We start from the raw sequence: 25,634 nt of genomic DNA, 5'->3' as shown, positions 1-25,634 counted from the left end.
ATAATAATAATAATAACAGGAATAATAATAATAATAATAATAATAATAATAATAATAATAATAATAATAATGATAATGTTGATAACAATAATGGCAATAATAATAATGATATGTAGCAACAATAATAACTATGCAATGAAAATATTTGTCATTATAATAATCACTGGTATCCTGGTGGTGGGACGGGGCGCTGATCCAAGACAAATAAGCCGTCCACAAGCCCAGGGAGCTGCAGGGGCGGGCACTACTCTGCACACCAGGAGACTGTTTATGAAGGGACCATTTATAAAACAACCATTTTTCCAGTGTTCAACATTTTGGACTTTTTTATTCAGTGGTTTACAAAACAAAAACAAAAAAACATCAACAACACAAAGAAAACAAAGTATGACTATCTTTCACAGGAATGTCTGGCAGCATGGAGTACTTCCTCCATATATGGTGACTTGTTTTTACAATACATTACAAAAAATGCATCAACATGCTAATTTTGTTTACAATGTAATATAAAGTATTTCCAAAAGATATGTGAAATTTATTGCTTTCATTTAATTATACAAATATCTATGTACAAAAATTAAAATGTGTATATGCTGACATGATAATGAGTATGACACGTGGAGATACTGATGACACAGAACCGACTCAGATATATGGTCAGGTCACGAGACAAAGGACACAGTGTAATGAAAAGAGAGTCTATACGGCTAACACGGCAGGCAAACACCAGCAAAGCTAAGACAAGCTGCACCAAGAGGCTTGAGAGCAGCAACGACAGAGAGATTATGCAAGTTTTATTCATTGTGATATGGCTAGGATAACATTCTCTGGTTTACTTTCTTCTGTTTATAAAATGCAATGCAAACGCTAGAGGGTAGTGGCACAAAACGCCATGATGCAACGGTCAGAAAGCCACGCGCAAACATGACATACATGCTATTGCTCTATAGTCTTTCAAGTATGTCGGGGCTGGAGTTCATGAGTCTTCGGTCTTTTCTTCCTCTGTTAAGTCCCAACAATTATCTCTTCCTCTCATGTGTAAGCTATAGGTAACATATGAGAGGAAAAAATAGGTGTTGGGACTGTGTGGCAGAGCAGAGGGGAGAAATGGACCCGTGGGAGCCAACGCCAAAACGGACTCGACAATTTGGTTTCACTATAGTGACGTAGCCTGTACTTTTAGTCTCTATCTAAGGACCTTTTTCACAGCATCAACTCTCATATCACTTATGTATGTACTGCAACAGCTTCAAGGCATTTGTTCCCTTTGTTTTGAAAATTTCATGTCAAAGGTGTATATTCTTTGGCAACACTATAAAACATATAATTTATATTTTTTCTGCCTCTATCTTGGGTGCCATTTCACATATAAAATAAAAGACTTGGTGAAGAGAACAGCTTTAGCTCCTTCTGATAGTCTGCCAATGCTTGCAACACACATTAGGTACTAATGTTACACACCCGTACTACCCATCACAGCTCTCACTGCAGGTGAAGTCCTGCCAAGGGATGATTCACCCCTCATGACTAATTCAGGACTGCAGCTCCGTTACATACTCAATTATGCCCCAAAACTGATGCAATAAATATAAATATTTAAACCATATAGAACTTACACTCAAACTGGCACAAATATAATATAATGCACTCAAGTCACTCTCTTCAATATATATGTATATATATATATATATATATATATATATATATATATATATATATATATATATATATATATATGTATATATAATGTTAATCAATATCACCCATAAAGTAACATACCTAGTTCAAATTAACTTCATATAAAAACCTGCCTTACTTGCTATATCTCAGAAGCATAGCACTATTACAAAATATGAAGAAAAAGCAAAGCATCATGGACTAGGATGTCTCTAAGAAGAGCTCAGTTATGCACTGAGGTAGGCCTAGAGTAGTGGATTTGTGACGCACTTCTGATGACTATTTCACACCAGAATGATGCACGATGCCTCTTCTAAACTGAGAGGCATCCTTCATGCCACCTGAAAGGTGCCCTGCACATCATGTATCCAGATCCAGATCCAGATAGCAGTATTCACTATGGCTTTCTAGTAGCCAAAGGCTCTTCTTCAATACATATACAAAAACAAAGTAAAAAGACGATAACAAATCAGTGTAATAAAATAGACCTCTGCTTAGCAATTTGCATCTACAGCAGTACCTTAGCCTTGAATCTACATGACAAGCAGAGGAGATTCCATCTTACAAAAGATCACTGCCCATTTTGGCAGAAGTTTCTAATTTCAAGCCTGAATATTGTGGTAGGAATACCTGTGAAAGTAACCCCTGGCATATGACTTATGGTGTGTAGATTCCATATAATCTACTCATATATTCAACACTACTCTATTGCAGCTGCTGCAAGTAATATATTTGAATTATGAGTCCAACAAGACTAGAGTACACTTGCTGCATATCCTTAACGCAAGCAGGAATATTTACAATCATTCACAAACAAAGGCTATCATTCAGATATTATGAGTGATTGCTAAATTTAAAATTATTGCAAATATCATTGCTGGAGTTAATACCCATACTTCCCTGAACTATTCCCTTAATGTAAAAAGTGTCTTTATTAGTGATGCCCGGTGATCACTGGACCAGCTCAGATGACAGCTTTGGGTCCCACAGACAGGTAATGCCTACTACTGCTGCTCCTGTTTTGCCCCCTTTAGACCCTTGTTTAACCTGCTGAAATGGTGTCAGCTCAGTGCCTACTTTATCCCCCTGAAATACTTTCAAAAAAAAAAAAAAAAGGAATGCTTTCCAAGATCATGAAGAATCAAACACATTTTTTTTCCAGAAATGGCACCTTAGCATAACCACACCATAAACTTATTCTCATTTCCATTATAAATATGTATAGCAGCAATTCTTGAATGAGATATTTCAAAGCTCCTTCAACTAAGCTCTATTAAAAGACACAAGCAGGCTGCAAGCCCTTAAGTTTAGATATAAATACTACATAACTACATTATATGTTTTTCTATCAGAACCATGTTAGTAGCTACTAACAGTAACTATGTATTGTAAAACAGCTGAGTATGTAAAATGCCACTGAGTATTACTCTGGTGTACAGGAATTACCCCCAAACCAACCTCTCAATAACCAACCACTTGCAGAATCAGCCATATCTATTTGACTAGTCTATTTTCTATCCAACCCATGTTTCCCCAGAGACATGACTGGCTCACTCAGACCCAACACTTCTTCAAACCATACATGTCTGCTAGCAAAACGTTTCCTCACCAGTCCACCAGATGACACAGTGGAGGTGATAGAGAAGGAAAAGCTAGATGTAGAGAAAAAATGACTAATTGGAATGATTTACAGCTGTCCTGGAGAGTCTTGGATAATGAAACACATGCTTGAACTAGACAGGAGATACAGGCCATTAAAAAAGAAGTCAATGAAATATACTGAAGTTCCTGAAGACCACCTGTTCTAGTTGATCGCCATGCAACAAGACCCCTAATACTCTTGGGAAGCACGGTCACATAGCCTGTAGCTACATGTCAAGACTGATATCATTTGAAGTTATGATAATGGACAATGACCCCATAAAATAGCCTGAGAACTGAAGGTACAAGGAACTGTCTACTACTGCTGTGACCAAAATGTGACCAAGCTGATTCTCCACAATCTTATATGAACATTAGGTCAGGATCACACTGTTCGATATCCAACTGGTAGTCTAGAGATGCACGTGGGTTGGTTAGCCGGGAATTCCTGTACCAAGTCTTTATATGGCGAATCCATCAACATTAGGCCCATTCCATACGTAGTGAAAGAAAAGTAAAAAAAATATATATATACACTCGACCCTTCAATTAGCAGACTCACTGGGAAATCAACTAGTCTGTTACTGGAAAAAGTCCATTGCTTGCTAATAGTGTTTGATACAATAAATATCAGTGTCCATTGTAATGGTTATTGTGTTGGTTTTGGTCTTGGTTCAGGGTTGATCTTCTTCATATATTCTTTTGTGTGGTAATAAAAAAGTGTTGTGGTAAAACCGGTAATCCATACATTATAATCCAATGGTAGCACAAGGTTTAGCTGCACACTCCATCTACCAAGTCTTGATCTTGGTCATCGGCCGTGTTGCGCTACCAAGACAGGCTCACCAGTGATAATCAAATCCAAAGTGAGCAGGTCACCTTCCACATGGTGCAGTTGTTACACTATGGCATTCATGTGTAGTGTAGTAATGGTAGACATGTACTGCAAGTCATGCATGATTTGGCAGGAATGTTGCATCACCACATAGCCGTAAGGTGGACACATGTTTCAAGAAGCAGACTTTTTGAGTGGTCTAGTCTGCTTGTCTGGTAGTGAATGGAGTCCATTGAATCCAAAATCCATTAAATTAAGGGTCAAGTGTATAAAGCATTTCAAATCATTTATCAAGTGTTAGTCCATGCAAGTAATGAACACATCTACAGTATATTACTATTAAAATATGGCACATAAAAAAATTACAAACTCTTTCTGATCACTTCTGGTCTTAAAGATAGTTCCTTCATGAGTACCATGCTAACCCAAAGACTGAAGGGGATATGTTTGTGTCACCTTTGGTGGGAGGCTGGTAAGATGAAGCCCCCAAAGTGAAGTTAAGGAGTAAATTGACATAATGCTTGAGTTCTTAACACATTTCAGTCTGAAGTGACATCAATAAATTGTTTCAGGTTACTTATGAGAAGCCATGGAAGCAACATTAGAATCATATCTTTTTCTGAAACACAATAAATACACCAACATGATAACAGCTAATGAGGCTTGAAAGGCCTCCATTAGTTACATCTTTCAGTGAAAAAATATATTTCCTTTAAATTTCTTTCAAAGGACTTCCAAATACTTTATGAAACAAACCTGACAATGGAGAATGACCATATCTAATTTCCTTACTTGGTTACATAGGATCTATGATGTCCAGTTCCATCATATAATACGTTTGACTTAGCCTAGACTTCAAATACACAGATTTAGCAAATCCATTTCTGTATCGGAGCACAGTCTAATAAATAAATAAATAAATAAATAAACACTTCTATAATGAAAGGTCAAATCTGAATCAGAATTCCTTTCCATATAAGTAACTACTTGAAGCACATTCCAAAAACTCACCAAAGTATTATGTAATATTATGAAATAACTTAATAAACAGAGTATCACATTAAAACTATAACTAAACTCGCAGACATTGTGGTGCCTTCATAGGACTGTGAAGTATAAAACTATACATCTGCAGTGCTATCAGTCTATGCAAGGATTATCATTGGAGTATTGTATATCATATAAAGTTTCAAGAATACAAGCTACAGTAGTTATTCATCTTTGGCAAACTAATAAAGGAGATTCAACATCCCATAAACCTAATTCAACTATATTTATTATAAATACAATAATAATGTAATAGCAGAACTGAGCAAACTTTTAACTACATTACCACAATCTAAAAAAATCTAAATTATGTATAATATATTGATTATAATGAAGACAAGTCAGCTACTTACTTGTAGAACACAAAAGCTGCGAGTTTCTTCAACTTAGGTAATCTTGTTGGTGGTGTTGTTGGAGGTTGAGGTGGTGGAGGCAGCCGCTGCTGCAGCAGAGGGGGCAGGATCTTCATTTATGCCTAGGAGATGCTTGATATGAAAGATGGCCTTCTTGCACCCAACATGCGCCTCCTGGGACACCATGGATAAGCTAAGGAAGCCGTGAGGCAGCTGCTCCAGGATGTCCAGAGTGACGGGGACGCCCAGGGACTTGAGGAGCTTAGCCATTGTGACGTCATCATCCAGACAGAAGTCATAATCCACAGTCTAGAAGGGCAAAGTCAACAACTTAGCAACTGTGAAGCAAGGACTCTCATCTCGCTGTCTGGAATGTTCAAGTAAAGGAATTATCTGCTGGATGTTAAATTTATGATATCAAATTCATCTTTTGTACTTTGTTTCTAACAAAATGAAATTTTCATGTAGTGTGGTGGTTAGCATGCCTAGATACGAATCTATGGGCCAGAGTTCAAATCCCAACCGGGGCAGTTGTTACGTAGCTCATCCAGCTGCTCAGCCTCTCTTTTGGACTACTAGTGGATAAATGAGTGCCTGAGGAAGGTTAGCACCCTCCGGTGAGAGCAACCTCCCCCCACCAGCTGGAAAGAGGATTCATCCACTTCATCTACATGCACAGTGCTGCATCGTGTTCCTGGAGCCTTTCTTACACATCTTACAATAAATACTGTGTTGGCATCGCTCTGTGTTGTGCTTCTTAGCATTTATTTATGCCACTTTAGCTCCACCAGGTCTGCTTAATGACCATCCATGAAGCTTCTCCTTTGGTTTCTTGTGAGAAGGGGAAGCTGCTGGCAACAGCTAAGAAAATAAAAGTTAAGGATGTCTTGGGAGTGGAGTTGGTTGGAGAAGCAGGGAGGAGGTTTGGGCTGCACTAGGCTCATATGTATTTTTTTTTTCTTCATATCATCAACTAAGATCATTGTTTGGGGGACTTATTTATTCCTAGGTACATGTGCTGTGTTGTTTTAAAGCCTTCCATGTTGCATTTATGTATAAAACATATGTAAGGGAGTCAGGGGGTCTTGGAACAAGTAATTGTGTAGTTCTGCTCCACCAGTGTTTCTTATTTCATCATGATATTTGCTTTACTAGTCATAATATTGGATTACACCTCTAGTTTTGTCATTGCTGTGTACCTGCTGTCTCTACTAATAATGGCATAACTTACCTTGACTCTCTGATGCTAATGACCCTATGACCTGCTCTTTCATCAAGGCTCTTTTCCACTCCCCTCCTCAATCTTCCTCTGACATAACATTCAAAGGTCAAGGATCCAAGCAGTAAAGAAATTATTGCATACATGGCTGCATGATAAAAACAAGAGACTACCAATAATACTTACCAGGATGACACATGGAGGAAACTTGGCCAGTGTCTCCTTGGGGGCCGTGAGGGGGCTGAGGTAGTGGTCGTTGAGCAGCTCCACTCCCCTGAACTCCTCCGACAGGCTGCAGCGGCTGTTCCTCCGTGAAGCGTTGTTCCCTCCCATCAGTATTTGTCCCATGGAGGGTCTGGTCAAGAAAAGTGGCAAAATAATTAAGTAAGTTATCTTGTTCCTGACATTTCTACACATTTACTTTGTTTCTCACACAATTACGGAAAGTCTCAAAATAATGTTATTTCTTTTTTCTTTTTTTGTGCCTACTACAAAACTCTCTGATTGTCTCTGATGAAGCAAATATCAAAACAACTCTGTAGCTGGCTTTTTTATTATACTTTTGCCATCTCACAGAGCATTAAGAAAGATGTCAAACATAACTCCTGAATATTGGTTACTGGGCTCCTATTGCTTCTGTATTTAATATCCTCTCCCCATAAAAAAATTCCATTCTATGCTATTCTCTAAGTCTAAACCTTTCACTTCTAACATCCACTGAATATATATTTTCTTCTAAGGCACTACAATTTGATTGAAACTTCTGTACATGTTCTTCTTTCACATGTAGGCGGTGGCTGAGTGGTTAGCGTGCAGGCCCCGCATTCACCGTGTGATGGAAGACGCTCGTTCGAATCCGTTGCTACCACCTGGGATTTTACAGTCACCACCGAGTGGCTTAATACTACCCATATGCTGTCCTGAAGACCATCCATCAACCCGGACTCTAGAGGAAACCGTCCGAGTGAGCCAAGAAAAGATGGTGCCTCTATAAAACACTTGCCTGCCCCATGACGGGCTGGGGCCAACTACCATCCAGGCCCCTTAAGAAACCCTACCGGTGCTAAAGGTTGGCACATAAAAAAAATAAAAATTACTTCTGATGTATACATTTACTCTTAGCACAGACAATGTTCTGACATAAGTAGAGATAGGGATTAAGAAAACTTGAAAAAAAAAGAGATAGATCAGGGTAAATGGACACAGTTTACATACTGTCAAAAGAAGAAGACAAATAATGATAAAATGAAGAAAACTGTGTTCCAATAAGTTACCTTTTTGCGGTTTCTGGTGCTGGCGGTGACTTGACAGGTGAGGTTGGCGAGGACACACTTTCCTTTCTGCGGAGACCAAATGATGTAAGGCCGGCTGAGATGCCACTGACGACAGCATCCCTGGCCCGTCCCAGCTTGGCTGTGATTCCTGCACCAACACCCGGGGCCTCAAAGAGCACCGTTTCATCCTCTGGTTCACTCTCCTCGCTGCCGGTCCGGAGGATGGGTACTTTCCTGCCCTGTGAGTGAGTGATTGACATAACTTGTAATGCATATCAGTAGGGCACTAATGAGGCTCTGGATAGTTTGTCCCAGCAACTACTCCGGAGCAACAACACTACAGGGCACCCAGCACAGGGCCAGGAGTTAAAATCTTTACAGCATAACTGGTATAAGTGCAAGGTGGAGGTGTGAAATATGAGCTATGGTCACATTTGTATTCTTTTTGATAAATGTAATTTCACAAAATAAGAATGAATGAAATGCAAGTGAGCATTGCATCCCTTAATACTGAAACTAAATTTCTCAAATTTATATACGCATACACTTACTGAAATATGTACATATGAACTTTTCAATGAAATATACTACTTGCAGTAAGCAATGAAAAAAAATTAGCACACTTTACCTGCTTATCCGTTCGAGAATCAAGAACATATTTCTCCAAGAACTCTGCCACATATCTCCTGGAGCGCTCCTCTTTTTCCTCAGGCTTCTGGCCAATGACACCGTTACTGGTCTTGGTGGACTCCTCCAGCTTTGAGGCCTCGGAGGTAAGGGAGACCGTGGTGAGGGTGTCTGATCCCGGCTCAGAGTGGAATGATGGACTCTTGACCAAGGCCTCGGCATCTTTCACATCACTCTCAGAGACCTCCACAAAGGACTCAGTGTCACTGACTGTCTCCGATACCACTGATTTTCCCTGACCCGGTGTCTGTGATGGTGGGGCTTCATCCGGTGGCCCATTGCTCTCTGAGGTGGTGATGTTGGAGGCCATGGAGGGTGTGGCCTGGGAAGGTGTGGCCATGGAGGGCGTGGCCAAGGAGGGGGTTGGTTGGGAGGAGTCTCCCGGGGTGGTGACCCGAGACACCTGCTGGCTTGGTACCCCAGCATACGCTGCAAGCAAACAAGGCATTCATGTTACAGCAAGTATGGAAAACCCTGGGAAGAATGGCCAATGAGAATTCACTTTACAAGATTAGTATTGATGGTATATCTTTCTTTAAAATATTCTCAACAAATAAGTCAGTTAATACACCACAGTCTCTACATTAGAATTTTTATGAAGAAATTTCTGTATATAACTGGTTTTTGGCAGGAAATATCTTTAGACATTTAAATTTCATGTATGAAACAATCCAGATTACTATCCTTGCAAGTCCTTCCTTCAGTGCATTAATCTAAAATCTAGAGCACCAAGGCATTTTGTGATGAACTATGGGAATGGAGGATAATGATCACTTCAACCAGTACTTGCCTTTAAGACACCTGAGAGCAAAACCCAGCGGCAGCATTGGATCCATGACAGCGAGGAGTCTGGCCGGGGAAGGGATCAGCTGGAACACAAAGGGCGTGTAGGCCAGGAAGAGGCCGTCAGCCGGACGAATGCCAAGCTCCAGACACTTGATGGTGAGGCCGGTGATCAGGTTACCACCAGCACTGTCACCTAGGGTTTAGAAATATACTACTAAATGATTTATGAAAAAAAAAAAAAAACTTGCTACCAACATATAAAAAACAGGGTAACAAATGAATGAATAAACGACAAAAAATGACATGCTGGTTTGGTGTAAAAGGAATGCATAAAATATAAGAAAATACCATGCAAACGAAAAGACCAATCAGAGGCAAAATTGGCTATAGAAAGTTTATAAAATGCTCTCAACAAAATTAAATCAATGCAATCACTATCATCTTCATTTTTGATACCTGTGAGGACAATTTTTTTCCCTGTGCATCCCAGAATCTTGAGGTTGTTGAGCACCCAGCAGTAGACGGTCAGCACCTCCTCCAGCGGCCGGGGGTACGGGGCCTCCGGCGCCAAGGAGTAGTCGATAGAGAGAATGGGAACTCCAGTGCTGGTTGCCCACTCCCTCAGGAACACCTGCAAGGCACCAGTCACTCTTTCTTCACATTAACTGGTGATGCCACATGACTGGTCTCAAAGTAAGTCTCTTATAAGTCTGGTGCAAGCTCTATTAATAATTGCAAGTGATGACTGAATTCAAACCACACTTAAAGCATGATGTAGCAAGTCAGTGACTCACCTCCTGCGCCTTGGTGGACTGGGTGACAAAGCCTCCGCCATGACAGTGGATGAGGAGGTTGTCTGAAGGTGGAGCCACGGTTCCTGCCTTTGCTTCCTTCTCACCAGGCTAGTAAAGAAGACATGATTCAGTTTGTAAACCAACAAATATTAGCATTGGAACAATAAGAGCAACATCATTTTTCTTAGTGTCTGGAGAAGTTTTGATTTTGTACTTCTAATGCAGAACAGTTAGTAGTACTCTCAATGTGAAAGCATCACTCAAACTTATGAAAATTTCAAGAGATGCTGGAAAAAAATGAACCCCATCTGCCATGCGTTATAAAATACTACGCACACACTTCAGACTTAGAAAATCACTCAACTACAATTCATTCACAGGTTTATCTAAAAAGAAATCCTGTTAGGGAGAAAATTATATAATCAAAAACATTTGCTACATACTTTATAACAACTACAACCTGCACTTTAACTTCACTTGTTTTAATGTTTCAATTTCAACTGGTACAGTATTTCCTTTGACAAGACAATTTTTTCAATGACAATACATAAAACTTGAAGAATTACCAGCCATTAAGTCTCCTCCCTATAACTTACATACTTTTAACTTAGATAATAACAAACAAAATGACAACTACACTAGACTTAAATCAGCCAAGAGAACAGGCCGGATTTCGTAGTGGATATTCGACAGCTGACCACACCCACGTCACTAACCAAGTTGTCAAGAAGTCATCTGGGTACCATAAACCACTGCACAAGGCTTTCAGAGATTATGAAAAAAAATTGACTCAGTAAAATCCTCAGCAATCATGCAGGCACTCAGGAGGCACAGTGTGGATGAGCCATACATAAAGATGTTTGAATATATAAAGACAGCACAGTAACCATCAAACTCCACACAAAAAATGAAAATTTCCCAATTATGAAAGGCATAAGGCAAGGTGACACGGTATCTCCAAAATTATTCATGACTTGCTTGAAAAAACTGTTTAAGAAATTAGAGTGGGATAACATGGGAATCAGAATAGACAGTGAATACTTTAATAAACTTTGATTCACAGATGATGCATTCTTAGTGATTCAAAGTAAAACTCACAAAGAATTATGGAGGAATTTCAGATTCTAAAAGTAACCCTGAAGATGAATATGAAGAAAACGAAGGTAATGAAATAGGGAGAGACATGGATCAGGGAAAATAAAAATATTGAAGATATTCTAATGACTATTGAGAATAAAAAAAGGACTTGGGAAAGTCATATTATGCATAGAACTGATAACAGACGAAGAACCATGATAACAGAACAGAGTGGCAACCCAGAAATTGTAAAGTCAGGTCAGAGAACCAGGTGGGGATATGAAATTAAAGCATTTGTTGGAGCAGGATGCTTTATGCTAGATCAGACAGGGAGGTTGGGAAAGGCAATAGACTAGTGATGACTCAAGGTAGAACAAAGTATGTATGGTAAACTGTAAAGCAAGTGCTGAAAATGAACCAATACAAAAAAGTTTTCAGTGATAGTAACCACATACCTAAAGCTTGCATGCTCACAGTCAATAAGACAAACCTCATGAACACTTCAAGGGGGACAGGGAGGAAGACTCACTCTCGCTCACCCACCAAGCGCTGGCAGGAAGCCACTACCACACCCACACAGACCCATCTAGCCTACCTTGGCGCCTACCATTCCTTCGTGAACCTTGGCTGACAGGAGGTGGCAGGTGATGGGCCGCGCCTCCAGGTGGGAGTGTGGCGGGGGAACAACAACAGTGGCGGTACCGTCCACCTTCGTGACCTGTTGCTCCTCGCACGGCACCACCACCACCTGCTGCACCGCCAGGCTGGGCCCCACGATGCCCGGCAGCTGGGTCATGATGTCTGAAATAGCCCAGTAACAAGTTATGCTTTGCTGGAAGACACACTACATCAGTTAAGGCTGCATGATAAAAATTATAAAATCAACTCCTATAATGGCATATAATAGTACTATGTACTATTAAAAATGCAATTTCAGAAAGAGTGCCATGGCTAGAAAGACAACCTAATATAAGGTATGCCAACTACCTCCTCTATCACTACAAGCTCTGCATCATCAGCCTAGAAGGGATGGGCTATAGAAGAAACTTGAACATTGCTGTAGCAACTGTGAATTCTTGGACAAGAATTAGTAAATGGATGAAAAGAAAATAATTTGCAGCCGGATTGCAAGCATAGAGTGTACCTGTTTCTGCCACAGACCAAAACGTCTTGAGGAAGTCAATGGATGAGTACTGCACCACATCCACGATGCGGCGGGACCGAAGCTCAGCGTCCACCACATAGCGGCTACCTGGGGCAGGACACACACACACCACATCACACTCGGCACACACTGAATGACATTTTTACTGAAGCCCGATTGACATTTCTGTGTTGCATTTTCAAATATTATGATTAGATAAGGTCTTGAATGTATGACAAAAACATTCACAGCTTACTTAGCATAACCGTGTTCTTTGTCCTCTGCATGAAGCTGTTGCCCCCTCCATAGTAGACTTCACTAAACGCACTCAGGCAGATGTTCAAGTACTTCAGAGTCTTGCGCAAGGAAGGAACATACTGGAAACAAAAATATATTCTGATTTTGATAGAGAAAAATGGAAGTATATAATACAATAATCACCTGAAAATAATTATTCAAGAAATTATCCTGTCAGTCTCATTGTACTCACTACCCAAATCATCTATTGCAATAACTACACATCAAAACACAATTTAGTCAGCATGTAATGAATGACAATCCTAGAATTCTTACATGGAACCCCAAGCAACGGCCGTAGAAGGAGTACTGAGGCACCGAGTTCAGCATCGTCATCAGCTCATCGGGGGAGCTGCCGGTGCCACTCAGCAGGTTGCCGTCCTCACAGCGTGGCAGCAGCACGTCGTCAATGTACTCCAGCAGCACAACCAGCGAGGCAAGGGTCTGGCCCCATGCCTCTACCTCCCTGAGAGAATGACAAAACCAGTATATAGTATTGTTACACGTCATAAATAAAAGATTTATGCTGATATAATGTGCAGTGTCCCTTTACTCATAGCCAAGCATAACAACAAAGAGAATACTGCCACTGTATGCACTAACTGGAGGACATCTCATCCATTATAGTTGGCATCTGGAAAATGCAAGTTATGTGAAATTTAAGTCCAAAAGTAGGTCCAAACTCTGAAATTTGGAAAGCTGAAGGTTAACTGTACTCCAGCAAGGAATTCAGAGAGGGAAATACCTGAACTCAAACTTCATACCTTCTTGTAAAAAGCAGCAGATAACACAGCTGCTATGAGAAAGAAAATACACAATACCATAATAGTGCTTGTCACTCATGACACCAAGTATTACATAGCTGAATGTGTCTCACTTGCTCTCATTGGATTCTGCAGTACATATGGAATGCTTGAGACAACTATGAACCATCAGATGATGCTTAAATGTAGCAGACAGATCAATCAATGAATTAATAGGGGCATATGCCACAAGCTACAAGCTCTGTGGGCATCTCCTTGGCTTACTCCACTTGGAATTGTTTCTTACAAAAACTACTCGGGGAGCAAAGTCAGCTTCTGGGTAGAATGCCACATGCCTATATAGCCAGAGTTGACATTCATGGACCATGCAGCCTCGAATCAGTCTCAAAGAGTATGTAATTACCAATTTGACACAATGTCTTTCCAACAATATCCTACAATTCTGTGCAGGCACTTATTACCAAAGGTATCAATCTGCCTCTTCATGTCCATTTCTCACAGCCATAGACTAAGACAGGGGGCACAAATGACTTGAAGATCTAAACCTTTTTTCTTCTGCACAAGTATATATTGACAATGATTTTACTTGTGCTGACCAAGTTATTAACACTATAGGTAAAACTAAGCCACAGTAAGACTTCTTCAAGAGACCCAATGATGTTCTGAACTATGCTACCAAGATATGTGAAATTTTCCAAGATATCAATGTCCTCACCACACACATGAACAGACTGTACTGTAGAAGTGAAGAAGTTCAGGAATCTCCAGAGAGGGGAAGTTGGGAGAATGAGGTATGTTAAGGAACTATGGGAAAAACCAAAGTGAAGTCAAATATTTGATAAGGAATGGAAGAGCAAATGATGAGGGAGAAATTGTGGAAGATCTGAGAGGAAAGGGTGGTGAGGGAAATAGAGATCAGTACAGGTTCCTGAGAAAAGGATGGTAGTGAGGAAGAAAATGTGGAAGAGCTGGATAGTTAGTGGCAGAATAGTAAACAAAAATAACAGAAAGCAAAAGTAATAAAAGAGTTCAGGGAGAAGATAAGTGGTATGAATGAACATGAAGTGCTGAGAGAGATTCACAAGGAGCTTGCTATGAATGAGTGTTAATGTGAGGGGCAGTGTTTATTTATTCCTCTTTATCAGCTGATGTGGAAGAGTTCACTATTCTGCTAATCATTCATCTTTTTTGATAAAAGACCAATTGCTTTTGTTAAGTTCAACTCTAATATCAAAGCTTATACCGTATAGGCCCTACACATGTTTGTTCCTCTCTGTTCTGGGCATGTCTTCAACAGTCAGTCAGCCACACTGTTAGCTGACTACATGTAAACATGATAAGACATGATTGGTCAACACAACAACAGCTGACGAGAGCAGTTCTAGAGTTCAGTCCACTTACAACATTATCACATCACACACAGTCTTACAGTGGCCAAAACAGTAGCACACTCACATCACACACAGTCTTACAGTGACCAAAACAGTAGCACACTCACATCACACACAGTCTTACAGTGGCCAAAACAGTAGCACACATCATCACACACAGTCTTACAGTGACCAAAACAGTAGCACACTCACATCACACACAGTCTTACAGTGGCCAAAACAGTAGCACACTCACATCACACACAGTCTTACAGTGACCAAAACAGTAGCACACTCACATCACACACAGTCTTACAGTGACCAAAACAGTAGCACACTCACATCACACACAGTCTTACAGTGACCAAAACAGTAGCACACATCATCACATATTGATAAGGAGAGTGAAGATGTTTTTGTTCTGCTCAAGATGTGTCTCTTGAGGATCCTACAGTGCCAGTGGGTCAGGCAGAGGCCATTCAGGGTGAGAGCAAGGGCCAGGAGGCTCAGAACCTGTGGCCCTACCAAGAGGATTACTTTGTTCTTTTGTCAAGGGATAAGAGGAATGAAAACCTTTTTTACTTGAAATTTCATTTGTTCATTTAGTTATTTGTGTACACTTTGGTCATCTGATCTTGATATGCTAGTACTAGCTATATCTTTTATGGGAAACTCTGTGTCTTACAACATACAAAAAATTCAGATCTCTAGGTGTTTTTAAGGGTTTTAGATTAGTGCCAATAAACAAACCGAAGTTAAATTGATATTTAAAGTAGCTGTTACTTTGAACTTTTCCCAATAGCTAGATTCATTTATAGTTATTGCTGAAATGGTTAATAACTTTCATTTTTCAGCGGTTGTGGGTCAGAAATCCAAAAGTACAATGCTCTAAGTATGATAATCTGGCAACGCTGCACAAAGCAATAAATTACAACAATTAAGGAACATGAGTCTTAACGGGCCTATACTCTTAACCCTTTGTTTACTCCCTAGTGTCACTCACAGTTTAACATTGCCAGGTGTCATCCCCTCGCCTGCTGACCCCTGCCCCCGCCCCGCCCCCCGCCGCGCCTCACCTGACGTAGTGGCCCTTCCTGAAGAGCAGCGAGTCCCGCCCCGTGCACACCTGGCGGCACAGCCCGAACACCGCCGTCACTGCCTGGTGCACGATGTTGTTGAAGCTCCTGAAGCCGTTGCCGGGCGTGGCGGGGGACAGGTCGTACAGGTGGGCCTCCTGCCGCAGCGACTCCGACAGCCGCGTCACCTTCTCCATGTTCTCCCGCAGCACCACGAACCCGCTGTGGAGCCGCTGCCCGTACTCCGAGTCGTCGTTTTTGAAGTGCGCCGTGTTGTCCTCCATCATGTGTAGCACCGTGGGGAGGATGGTCTCGCTGGGCGCCGCCATTCCCGCGTCAGGGCAGGCGGAGGCATCGTCCGTACCTCTGCCCTCTGCCATGTTTGTTTACACACTGAACTGTCAAAACGCCATCACGCCCTGACTCAAGGGAGGCGCGATAATTACTGTTTGAACACCTCCCCAACAGCATACCTATACCATCCTCTTATCCCTTGACAAAGTAATATTGGATCGAAAATAAGTGATTGCTTGATTGATTAATTGATGGTTTATTGTTGTAAAGGCACACAGCAAAGGATAAGAGAGGAATTAACATGCCATCCCGACCCCCAGGCATAATGTGATTTGCAGTAATACAAGAATACGAAAAATGTGAAAATAGCTATAATTGAACTGTACTGACTTGCTAGTACTCATAATATTGGTTTTGCAACTCGATATGATATTTTGGCCAAAGTTAAGAAATTACCCTCACTGGCATCTGGACGCCCAGGAAAAACACCATCGCCGCTCAGGAAAAATTGTCGTACGGTACACAGAGGTGCGACACTATAGATACTTATAGATGGATTCCAGGGCAGGATTTTCTATAGGTTCCTCTCTACTGGACTCCTCTACTCTTGGCGTGTTGGTGGTGTGGTAGAAAATGTCTCAGCAATGAAGTCTTTCTACGACAATTTCCACCCTTCCCTGAATTTACCACTTCTTTTTTAGAGTATCTATGTGCCTGGTTGAAACTATTACCCCAGTTATACTCTTCCATATCGCAATGAATCTTAGTGCAAACGATTCTTTCTCTTCGTATTGTCTATTGGCAAGCTTGGGCTATAACACGTATCTTGCTATATATATCCTCTTAGGCATTTGTTATCATTATCAGCTTATCACCTACTTGTCGCTAATCCCATAATCCTCTGCTACTTAAAGCGTCTCCATCACACTACAAAGACGTGTCGTGCGGCCGAACTATTGCTATATATAGGTCTGCCAAAGCTCCCTCAGACCCTATAGATTATATGAATTCGAGTAGCTTTAAAGGCCTCAACCTATTATATTATATACGCCTCCATCACACAACCAAGACGTCTCGTGCCTTACTTCACTAGAAATTCAAGGCAGCCGAAGTCTTACTAAGTGTTCCAAAGTCCATATAGATGATGTAAATTCTAGTAGTTTTTATCAGTTTATCGCCCACTTGTTCCTCTTGTTCCATCCTCTTCCATTATAAACGTCTCCATTAAGCTCAAAACGATGTATCCTGTTTTACTGCACAAGGATTTCAAGTGTTCCAAAGTCCATATAGATGATGTAAATTCTAGTAGTTTTTATCAGTTTATCGCCCACTTGTTCCTCTTGTTCCATCCTCTTCCATTATAAACGTCTCCATTAAGCTCAAAACGACGCATCCTGTTTTACTTCACAAGGATTTCAAGTGTTCCAAAATCCATATAGATGATGTAAATTCTAGTAGCTTTTATCAGTTTATCGCTCACTTGTTGCTGTTGCCTAAATCCTCTTCCAATATAAACGTCTCCATCAAGTGAAAAACGACTTATCCTGTTTTACTGCACAAGGATTTCAAGGGAGTCGAACTATTACTAAGTGTACCAGAGTCCAAATAGATGACGTAAATTCTGGTAGCTTTTATCAGTTTGTCACCCACTTGTTGCTAAAGCCTCAGTTCTCTTATATGATACACGTCTTCATCATGCTACAGACATGTCCTGCTTTACATCACAAGGAATACAAGGGCAGCTGAACTATGTCAATTCTAGTAACCTTTATCATAATATTACCTACTTGTTCATCCTATTCCGTTATGCACGTTTCCACCATCTACTATCAAGAAGTCTATCGTGCTCTACTTCACAAGGCATTCAAGGGCAGCTACACTATGTAAATTCTAGTAACTTTTATCAATATATCATGTACTTGCTCATCCTATCCCGTTATACACACGTCTCCACCATCTATCAAGAAGTCTATCGTGCTTTACTTCACAAGGCATTCAAGGGCAGGCGAACTGTTACTAAGGATGGCATAGAACGAGTGATATAAGCTTACTCACTTACCTCAGATTATGTATAGGGATTAGCAGCATTTTTCAGCCATTAGTGTTACGCAAGTTAGCCTTCGTCACGGTCAGCGGCATTGCGTGAGTAGAGATAATAGGAAGAGGAAGCAGGCGCGTGACTCATGCTAAAGAGTAACAGATGACATCGAGGTATCTACTGACGCATTCATTGCAACAGAGAGGAAAAAAGAGGAGACTAAATTAGGGTCGTGTTATGAGATATTTTGCCACCCAAGAACACATATTTGACAAGGCTTTCGTAGGAGTTGTGAGCATTTCCAGGGGTAGTTTTATGACCCTGGTGGTAGCGTGAGTCTTCTTCTGTACCATGAACCTGAAGAAACACATATTTGACAAAGCTTTCGTAGGAGTTGTGAGCATTTCCAGGGGTAGTTTCATGACCCTGGTGGTAGCGTGAGTCTTCTTCTGTACCATGAACCTGAAGAAACACATATTTGACAAAGCTGTAGGAGTTGTGAGCATTTCAGGGTAGTTTCATGACCCTGGTGGTGGCGTGAGTCTTCTTCTGTACCATGAACCTGAAGAAACACATATTTGACAAGGCTTTCGTAGGAGTTGTGAGCATTTCCAGGGGTAGTTTCATGACCCTGGTGGTAGCGTGAGTCTTCTTCTGTACCATGAACCTGAAGAAACACATATTTGACAAGGCTTTCGTAGGAGTTGTGAGCATTTCCAGGGGTAGTTTCATGACCCTGGTGGTGGCGTGAGTCTTCTTCTGTACCATGAACCTGAAGAAACACATATTTGACAAAGCTTTCGTAGGAGTTGTGAGCATTTCCAGGGGTAGTTTTATGACCCTGGTGGTAGCGTGAGTCTTCTTCTGTGCCATGAACCTGAAGAAACACTCATTAGAACCCGACTGATCCCCTCTTTGACCTTTAGAAATAGCGAGAGTGTCTTATGATACCAACCTAGTTCCGCAAACACAGAGCTTAGTGATACGGAAGGAAAAGAAAATGTATCGGAAATGCTTTAAAATTGCTTTCTTATCGCCTTTGTTGCTACAGTGAACAAGATTACAGCATCAGTCTACGCAAACGTTATCACATATCGCTTATGCCGGACTATGTAATTACGACTCCACACGGCACACGTAAAAATAGAAGAAAAAAAAGGAAAAAGAAAAGGAAGAAAAAAAAGGAAAGGAATGCCTCGCGATATGAAAGTTTATCTTGACTTATATAAAAAAAAACCCACTAAATTTAGGTGTTGTACTTGGCGTTCCTTCTAAGTAAGTAAAAAGCGTAGCAAAGAGGGAAGAGGAAGGCGAGGGAAGGTGTGAAGAGAGAAGAAACGAGAAGAAAAGTTAATAAGGAAAGTTGAAGGAATGGGAGGAGAGGGAAAGGGAAATAGAAAGATGGAGAGAGAACGTAGATTATTCATAGTTAAGCTTCAAAATTATCCGAGAAATTGAAATAATGATAAACTACTTCAAGAGCGGCGATTAGCGGGCTTTTTTTGGGGGGGGGTACTGTTTTTGTTGCCCTTGAGCCGTGTCCTTTGATGTAAAAAAAGAAAAAAGAATGGCGATGCAGTACGGAGGAGGAGGAGGAGGAGGAAGAGGAGGAAGGAAGACTAAGAAGTGTTTTTCGTCCCTTGTAACGTCACCCCTACGAAACACCTCATGTACCCTTCCCTTCCCTTCCTTTCCCTTCCCTTCCCTTCCTTTCCCTTCCCTTCCCTTCCTTTCCCTTCCCTTCCTTTCCCTTCCCTTCCTTTCCCTTCCCTTCCCTTCCCTTCCCTTCCCTTCCTTTCCCTTCCTTTCCTTCCTTCCTTCCTTCCTTCCTTCCTTTGCTTCCTTCCTTCTTTCCCTTCCTTTCCTTCCTTCCTTCCTTCCTTCCTTTCCTTCCTTCCCTTCCTTCCTTCCTTTCCTTCCTTCCCTTCCTTCCTTCCTTACCTTCCTTCCTTCGTTCGTTCCGATCTTCGTCCCTTCCCTTCCCTTCCTTCCTTCCTTTCCTTCCCTTCCTTCCTTCCTTCCTTCCCTTCCTTCCTTCCTTTCCTTCCTTCCTTTCCTTCCTTCCTTCCTTTCCTTCCTTCCTTTCCTTCCTTCCTTTCCTTCCTTCCTTCCTTTCCTTCCTTCCTTTCCTCTTCCCTTTCCTTCCTTTCCCTTCCCTTCCCTTTCCTTCCTTTCCCTTCCTTTCCCTTCCCCTTTCTTCCTCCCATCCCTCCATCCTTCCCCTGCATTTTTCCTGTTTTCCCCTTTTCCCCTCTTTTTTTTCCCTTGTTTCCCTTCATCATCCTTTCCTTCCCCTTCCTTTTCTTTCACGCCCTTTCCCTCCCCTCCCATTTCACTTCCTACTTTGTTTCCTTTTTTATTCGTTCTTTTCTCTTCCATTTCCCTTCCTTTCCCTTACCATCCCCTTCTTACTCTTTCTACTAAGCAACAACAACAACGACAAGAACACCACCACCACCACCAACAACAACAACACCAAAACTAGAGGATAAACGATATATAGTGTATGAACTCTGGAATATAAGAAAAAAACAATACAGAAACAAAAATGCGAAGACAATCATTTAAGAGGAGCCGTTGGGAAGACAAAATGTTAAACCAATCATCCTGCAGCTAACCTAACCCCGCCCCCTCAAAGGACAAGTATCTTAGACAATCTGCTTAGTTTTAATAATCTTACTGGGAAATGGAAATCAGGTATATTTACGCAGGGACAACGTTGATAGCCGCAAGAACCAATAAGAGCTCTCCTATTCTCTAGTGTTTATATGGCGAGGGGCAGCCAATCAGCGCTCGTCTAACAACCCACTTAGGCAGTTTCCCGGGTAACCGCAAGGAGTTTAGGTGCCAATTCGTCTGTTCTACCTATTCAAACTATATAGTCCGCCGCGTTCTGTGCATAGCCATAACTTGTGACTTAAAAAGGGCATAACTCGAAAGGCAGACATTTGTGACGGAAATAAGGTACAAAATCATGGAAATCACTACATCTATCACCAGGAAAACATGAATCACTTGACTAAATCGTTGGTTGGGTGGGATTGTATAAGTGGACGTGACCAATGAAGTGTGGAAAAGAAGTGGTATTGGGTTATCCATGCAGTAAGGAATGTTGTTTTTTTTTCGTGTTACCGCTGAAAATTGTAGTAGTAGGCTGTCCTTAAGCAGAAGATCAGTGGCGAAGTGTATAAGTAGGCGTAGTATCAAGCAGGTGAGGGCAGGAAGTGTGTTGTTTTATCCTTGCCAGTGCAGTCATTTTTTTTTTTATTCGTGTTACCGCTGAAAATTGTAGTAGCAGGCTGTCCTTAAGCAGGGGATAAGTGGCGAAGTGTATAAGTAGGCGTAGTATCAAGCAGGTGAGGGCAGGAAGTGTGTTGTTTTATCCTTGCCAGTGCAGTCATTTTTTTTTTATTCGTGTTACTGCTGAAAACCGTAGTAGCAGGCTGTCCTTAAGCAGGGGATAAGTGGCGAAGTGTATAAGTAGGCGTAGTATCAAGCAGGTGAGGGCAGGAAGTGTATTGTTTTATCCTTGCCAGTGCAGTCATTTTTTTTTTATTCGTGTTACCGCTGAAAATTGAAGTAGCAGGCTGGACTTAAGCAGAAGTGGCGAAGTGTATAAGTGGGCGTAGTATCAAGCAGGTGAGGGCAGGAAGTGTGTTGTTTTATCCTTGCCAGTGCAGTCATTTTTTTTTATTCGTGTTACCGCTGAAAACCGTAGTAGCAGGCTGTCCTTAAGCAGGGGATAAGTGGTGAGGTGTATAAGTGGGCGTAGTATTAAGCAGGTGAGGGCAGGAAGTGTGTTGTTTTATCCTTGTCAGTGCAGTCATTTTTTTTATTCGTGTTACCGCTGAAAATTGAAGTAGTAGGCTGTCTTTAAGCAGGGGATAAGTGGCGAAGTGTATAAGTAGGCGTAGTATCAAGCAGGTGAGGGCAGGAAGTGTGTTGTGTTATACTTGCCAGCGCAGCCATTCAGTGTTTTATTCGTGTTACTGCTGAAAACCGCCCCCCGATCGCCACCGTAGCCTACTCGACATGGTGAAAGGGTTAGTGTTGCAAGTATTTTAACCGTTTTTAAACAGAAAATAAACGCTTTTAGTTTAACTGATTTGATTTTTAATATTTTGAGGTTTCATAAAACGTTGTGAGCCTTGCAGGAATTACTAGTTCATTCAGCAGTTTTTGAGTGTGAACATGTCAGAATTTTGTTATTTATTTCATTATTTCCTTACTGTTTGGCAAATCGGGCTATGCGAGAATATATGAAGTGCATTTTTCCTTCCTATTTACTCGTTTTGATATTTAACTTGTTCCCAGCTTGTATCTTAACCGTTTCCAGTTTAAACATAAAATAAACGCTTTTAGTTTAAATGATTTGTTTTTTAATATTTTGAGATTTCATAAAATGTGAGCTTTGCAGGAATTACTAGTTCATTCAGCAGTTTTTGAGTGTGAACATGTCAGAATTTTGCTATTTTTTTCCATTATTTCCTTACTGTTTGGCAAATCGGGCTATGCGAAAATATATGAAGTCGTGCATTTTTCCTTCCTATTTAGTCTTTTTGATATTTGATAGGCCTTTATTTTTTTTAGCCCTTGTCCCCTACCATTGTATCTCTTTAGTTTCCTAGTGCTACTTCCACATGTATCCATAATCGTATAATCCCACTCTGTACTGCCTGGGGGTTGGGGTGGCCTGTTCCTCCCTTCTCCTTTGTTGTTTACTTGCAACAATAAACTATCAATCAATCATTCATTCATAAGTCTGTTGAGTATATATTAACATGTATACGTGACTTCTCAAACTTTCCCGATTGCAATGGACTCAAATCATCATCTTGGCAACTTCATCTCTTTACTTCAGGCGCTTCATATATATGTGTGTGTGTGTGTGTGTGTGTCAAAACTCCTGATAAAATAACTTCTCCATGAGTATTAATATAACCGCTTCTGCTCTCAAAAAAAGTCTGTGTATCTTAATTGGAAAGTTACCGTAACCATGGAAGTCTCATTACCCCGGATGTTCTCTCTCTCTCTCTCTCTCTCTCTCTCTCTCTCTCTCTCTCTCTCTCTCTCTCTCTCATGATGAACGTTATTTTTTTTGCAAGTTTCACGCTATCATACGTTCACAAATCCTTCACGCTATCACAAGTTCACAAATCCATTCGTTCCTTCATTAATTATACTTCTAGTTTATTGGTTATGTTTGTGCTAGTGTGTCAGAGAGAGAGAGAGAGAGAGTTGCTGCTGCCTCCATGTCGCAGAAATCCACTCCGTCACTCGTCGATGAGGGTAACGCGCGGTCAGGGAAAGAAATAAGCAGGTCGTGGAGAGAACGTGAGACAACATACTGATCGGGTCTCCCCTGGCCAGCGTTGCCAAATTATCGTACTCAGCGCATTGCATTTTCCCAGTTTCTGACCGATAACTCCAGCAAAAAAGAGCGAAAAACCATCACTCTTTAACAGTTTCAACGATAAGTTTAATTTTCTATCGTTGTTTGTGTGGTTACGACGGTCTTGAAGCCTAAAAATTATAAATGCAATGCTCAGAGTACGATAATTTGACATCGCTGGCCCTGGCCCTCTCTTTTCCTCTCTCTTCCTCCACTCTGCAACCTCCTGCGTCACTCTCCGCCTTGCTCTCACTCAGTCTCAGTCTGTACTCGACCTCCCCTACCTATCTACCTCCCCTTGACCCAAACTTCAGCAGATCACCGCCTCCTGTCATCTACCTCGTAAATGCCTCTCCTTCCCCGGTGCTCTCTACCTCCTCTTTGCCTCCCCTTTCTGTCTCTTTTTCTAACTTTCTTTCTCTTTATTTTTTCCTTCTTTCTTTTCTTTCTTTTTTATTTACCTTTTTATTTACTGTAAAAAAAATAATACCACCACTTTTTATTATAATCATTAGTGGCTTTCATTTTCACTGTCCGTTTGTGTGTGTGTGTGTGTGTGTGTGTGTGTGTGTGTGTGTGTGTTAAGAGAGTTTCATCACAATCATTCCCTTCTACCTCCTATTTGCCTTTCCCTTCCTGCTCCTCTAAAGCTTCATCACAATCTTTCCCTTCTACCCCCTATATTCCTCTCCTTTCCTGCCCCTCGCTATCTATCACCGCCGTTTCTATCATCCCTTTTGTCATCTTCCCTGCCACCTATTAGTCTGGACCATAGGATCGGTAGGGGTCTGAATATCTATGTAAATCTATGTAAATCTCACTCGTTCACTCCCTCTATTCTTCCTCATTCATCCCCGCCTAGCCATCCCTTCTTGGCATAGTAACTCCAACCTCCCCTACACTGCCTCCCTTTCATTCCCCGTCTCTTCACTATTCACTTCCCCTAAGATAAAAGGTAATCATTTAGTTAGGGGCCTACTTTTCAGCTGCGCGTTGCCTCGGGTCTCATCTCCGTCTCTTTGGCCCCTGTCCCAGTACGCAAGGAACGTGTGATATCCGGGTCACCACAGTTTACCTTTCCCGGGTATCCCCAGGTATCCATATATCGACTAGCCTGGGAGGGAGAATGAAGAGCTGGGTGGAATGAATGTTGACTATATGCCGGAACCGAACCCTTGCCTGCGGATTCATAGATAGGCATACTAATCACTACACCACGGAAGCGCGTCATATATACTTAAGATAGCGATTGATAAACACATCTCTGTCCTGCTAAGATAAAACGCCAATCATTTCCGTTCCCCCATTGCTTCTTCATTCTGGTATTTTTACGTAAGACAACAACAACAACAACAACAACAAAATATAAAAGAAAGCAAGAGAAAAAAAAGAACAAACCAACCTTTTCATCTTTTTTTGTTTTCTGCTCCTCTTTAAACACGTAACAAACAGGTATTCAGCAGTCTTCAAACCTCCTCTACCCCCTCCCCCTCCTCTCTCTCTCTCTCTCTCTCTCTCTCTCTGTCTTTCAAGTGGAGGATGTTTGCCCCGTTCGTATCCCAGCGGCGGCGGGAAGAATAGAAGCTGAGCAAACACCGCGGCCAGGGAAGGAAGGAGGAGTGCTGTTGTTCGTTGCCGGAGCCGCTGGACTATACACGAAGTTTGCACACACGAGGATAGCTAGAAAGATAGATAGGTAGATAGATAGAGGAGAGAATCAAGACCCGCTGGACTATACACGAAGTTTGCACACACGAAGATAACTTGATAGATAGATAGATAGATATGTAGATAGGTAGAGTATCAAGGCATCTCCCCACCCAATGAGTGTTGTCTAAGATTCATGGTAAGGAGGAAGGGTTAAGGTAC

At 41.3% G+C, this 25,634-nt stretch overlaps 1 protein-coding gene across 2 annotated transcripts; it reads right to left on the bottom strand.

The window, feature by feature from the left end:
- Nucleotides 1–2,528: 2,528 nt before the first annotated feature.
- On the bottom strand, nucleotides 2,529–16,597 carry LOC126987793 (hormone-sensitive lipase-like). 2 transcript variants are annotated; one of them, XM_050845126.1, is made up of 12 exons: nucleotides 16,042–16,597; nucleotides 13,108–13,297; nucleotides 12,791–12,911; nucleotides 12,535–12,642; nucleotides 11,986–12,191; nucleotides 10,314–10,421; nucleotides 9,976–10,150; nucleotides 9,524–9,712; nucleotides 8,675–9,162; nucleotides 8,047–8,285; nucleotides 6,959–7,127; nucleotides 2,529–5,862 (listed from the first exon to the last, which is right to left on the bottom strand). In XM_050845126.1, exons 1-12 carry the CDS (start codon nucleotides 16,419–16,421, stop codon nucleotides 5,587–5,589), a joined length of 2,649 nt encoding a protein of 882 aa, XP_050701083.1. In that variant the 5' UTR covers nucleotides 16,422–16,597; the 3' UTR covers nucleotides 2,529–5,586. The 2 variants fall into 2 exon arrangements, with proteins under 2 accessions (XP_050701083.1, XP_050701085.1); XM_050845128.1 differs by having other exon boundaries at nucleotides 11,998–12,191; nucleotides 16,042–16,591.
- Nucleotides 16,598–25,634: the final 9,037 nt, after the last annotated feature.

The sequence above is a fragment of the Eriocheir sinensis genome, chromosome 66 (genome assembly GCF_024679095.1).
Source record: "Eriocheir sinensis breed Jianghai 21 chromosome 66, ASM2467909v1, whole genome shotgun sequence".
Lineage (NCBI taxonomy): Eukaryota > Metazoa > Arthropoda > Malacostraca > Decapoda > Varunidae > Eriocheir > Eriocheir sinensis.
Note: the sequence above shows the minus strand (reverse complement) of the source record. Positions and strands in the feature narration are given on the sequence as shown.

Excerpts from the sequence above, each read along its gene's own strand:
- LOC126987793 (XM_050845126.1), bottom strand. The coding sequence starts at position 16,421 with ATGGCAGAGGGCAGAGGTACGGACGATGCCTCCGCCTGCCCTGACGCG. Across the intron at positions 13,298-16,041 it reads AGGAAGGGCCACTACGTCAG|GGAGGTAGAGGCATGGGGCC; the intron begins GTGAGGCGCGGC and ends TCATTCTCTCAG. Across the intron at positions 12,643-12,790 it reads AAAGAACACGGTTATGCTAA|GTAGCCGCTATGTGGTGGAC; the intron begins GTAAGCTGTGAA and ends GTCCTGCCCCAG.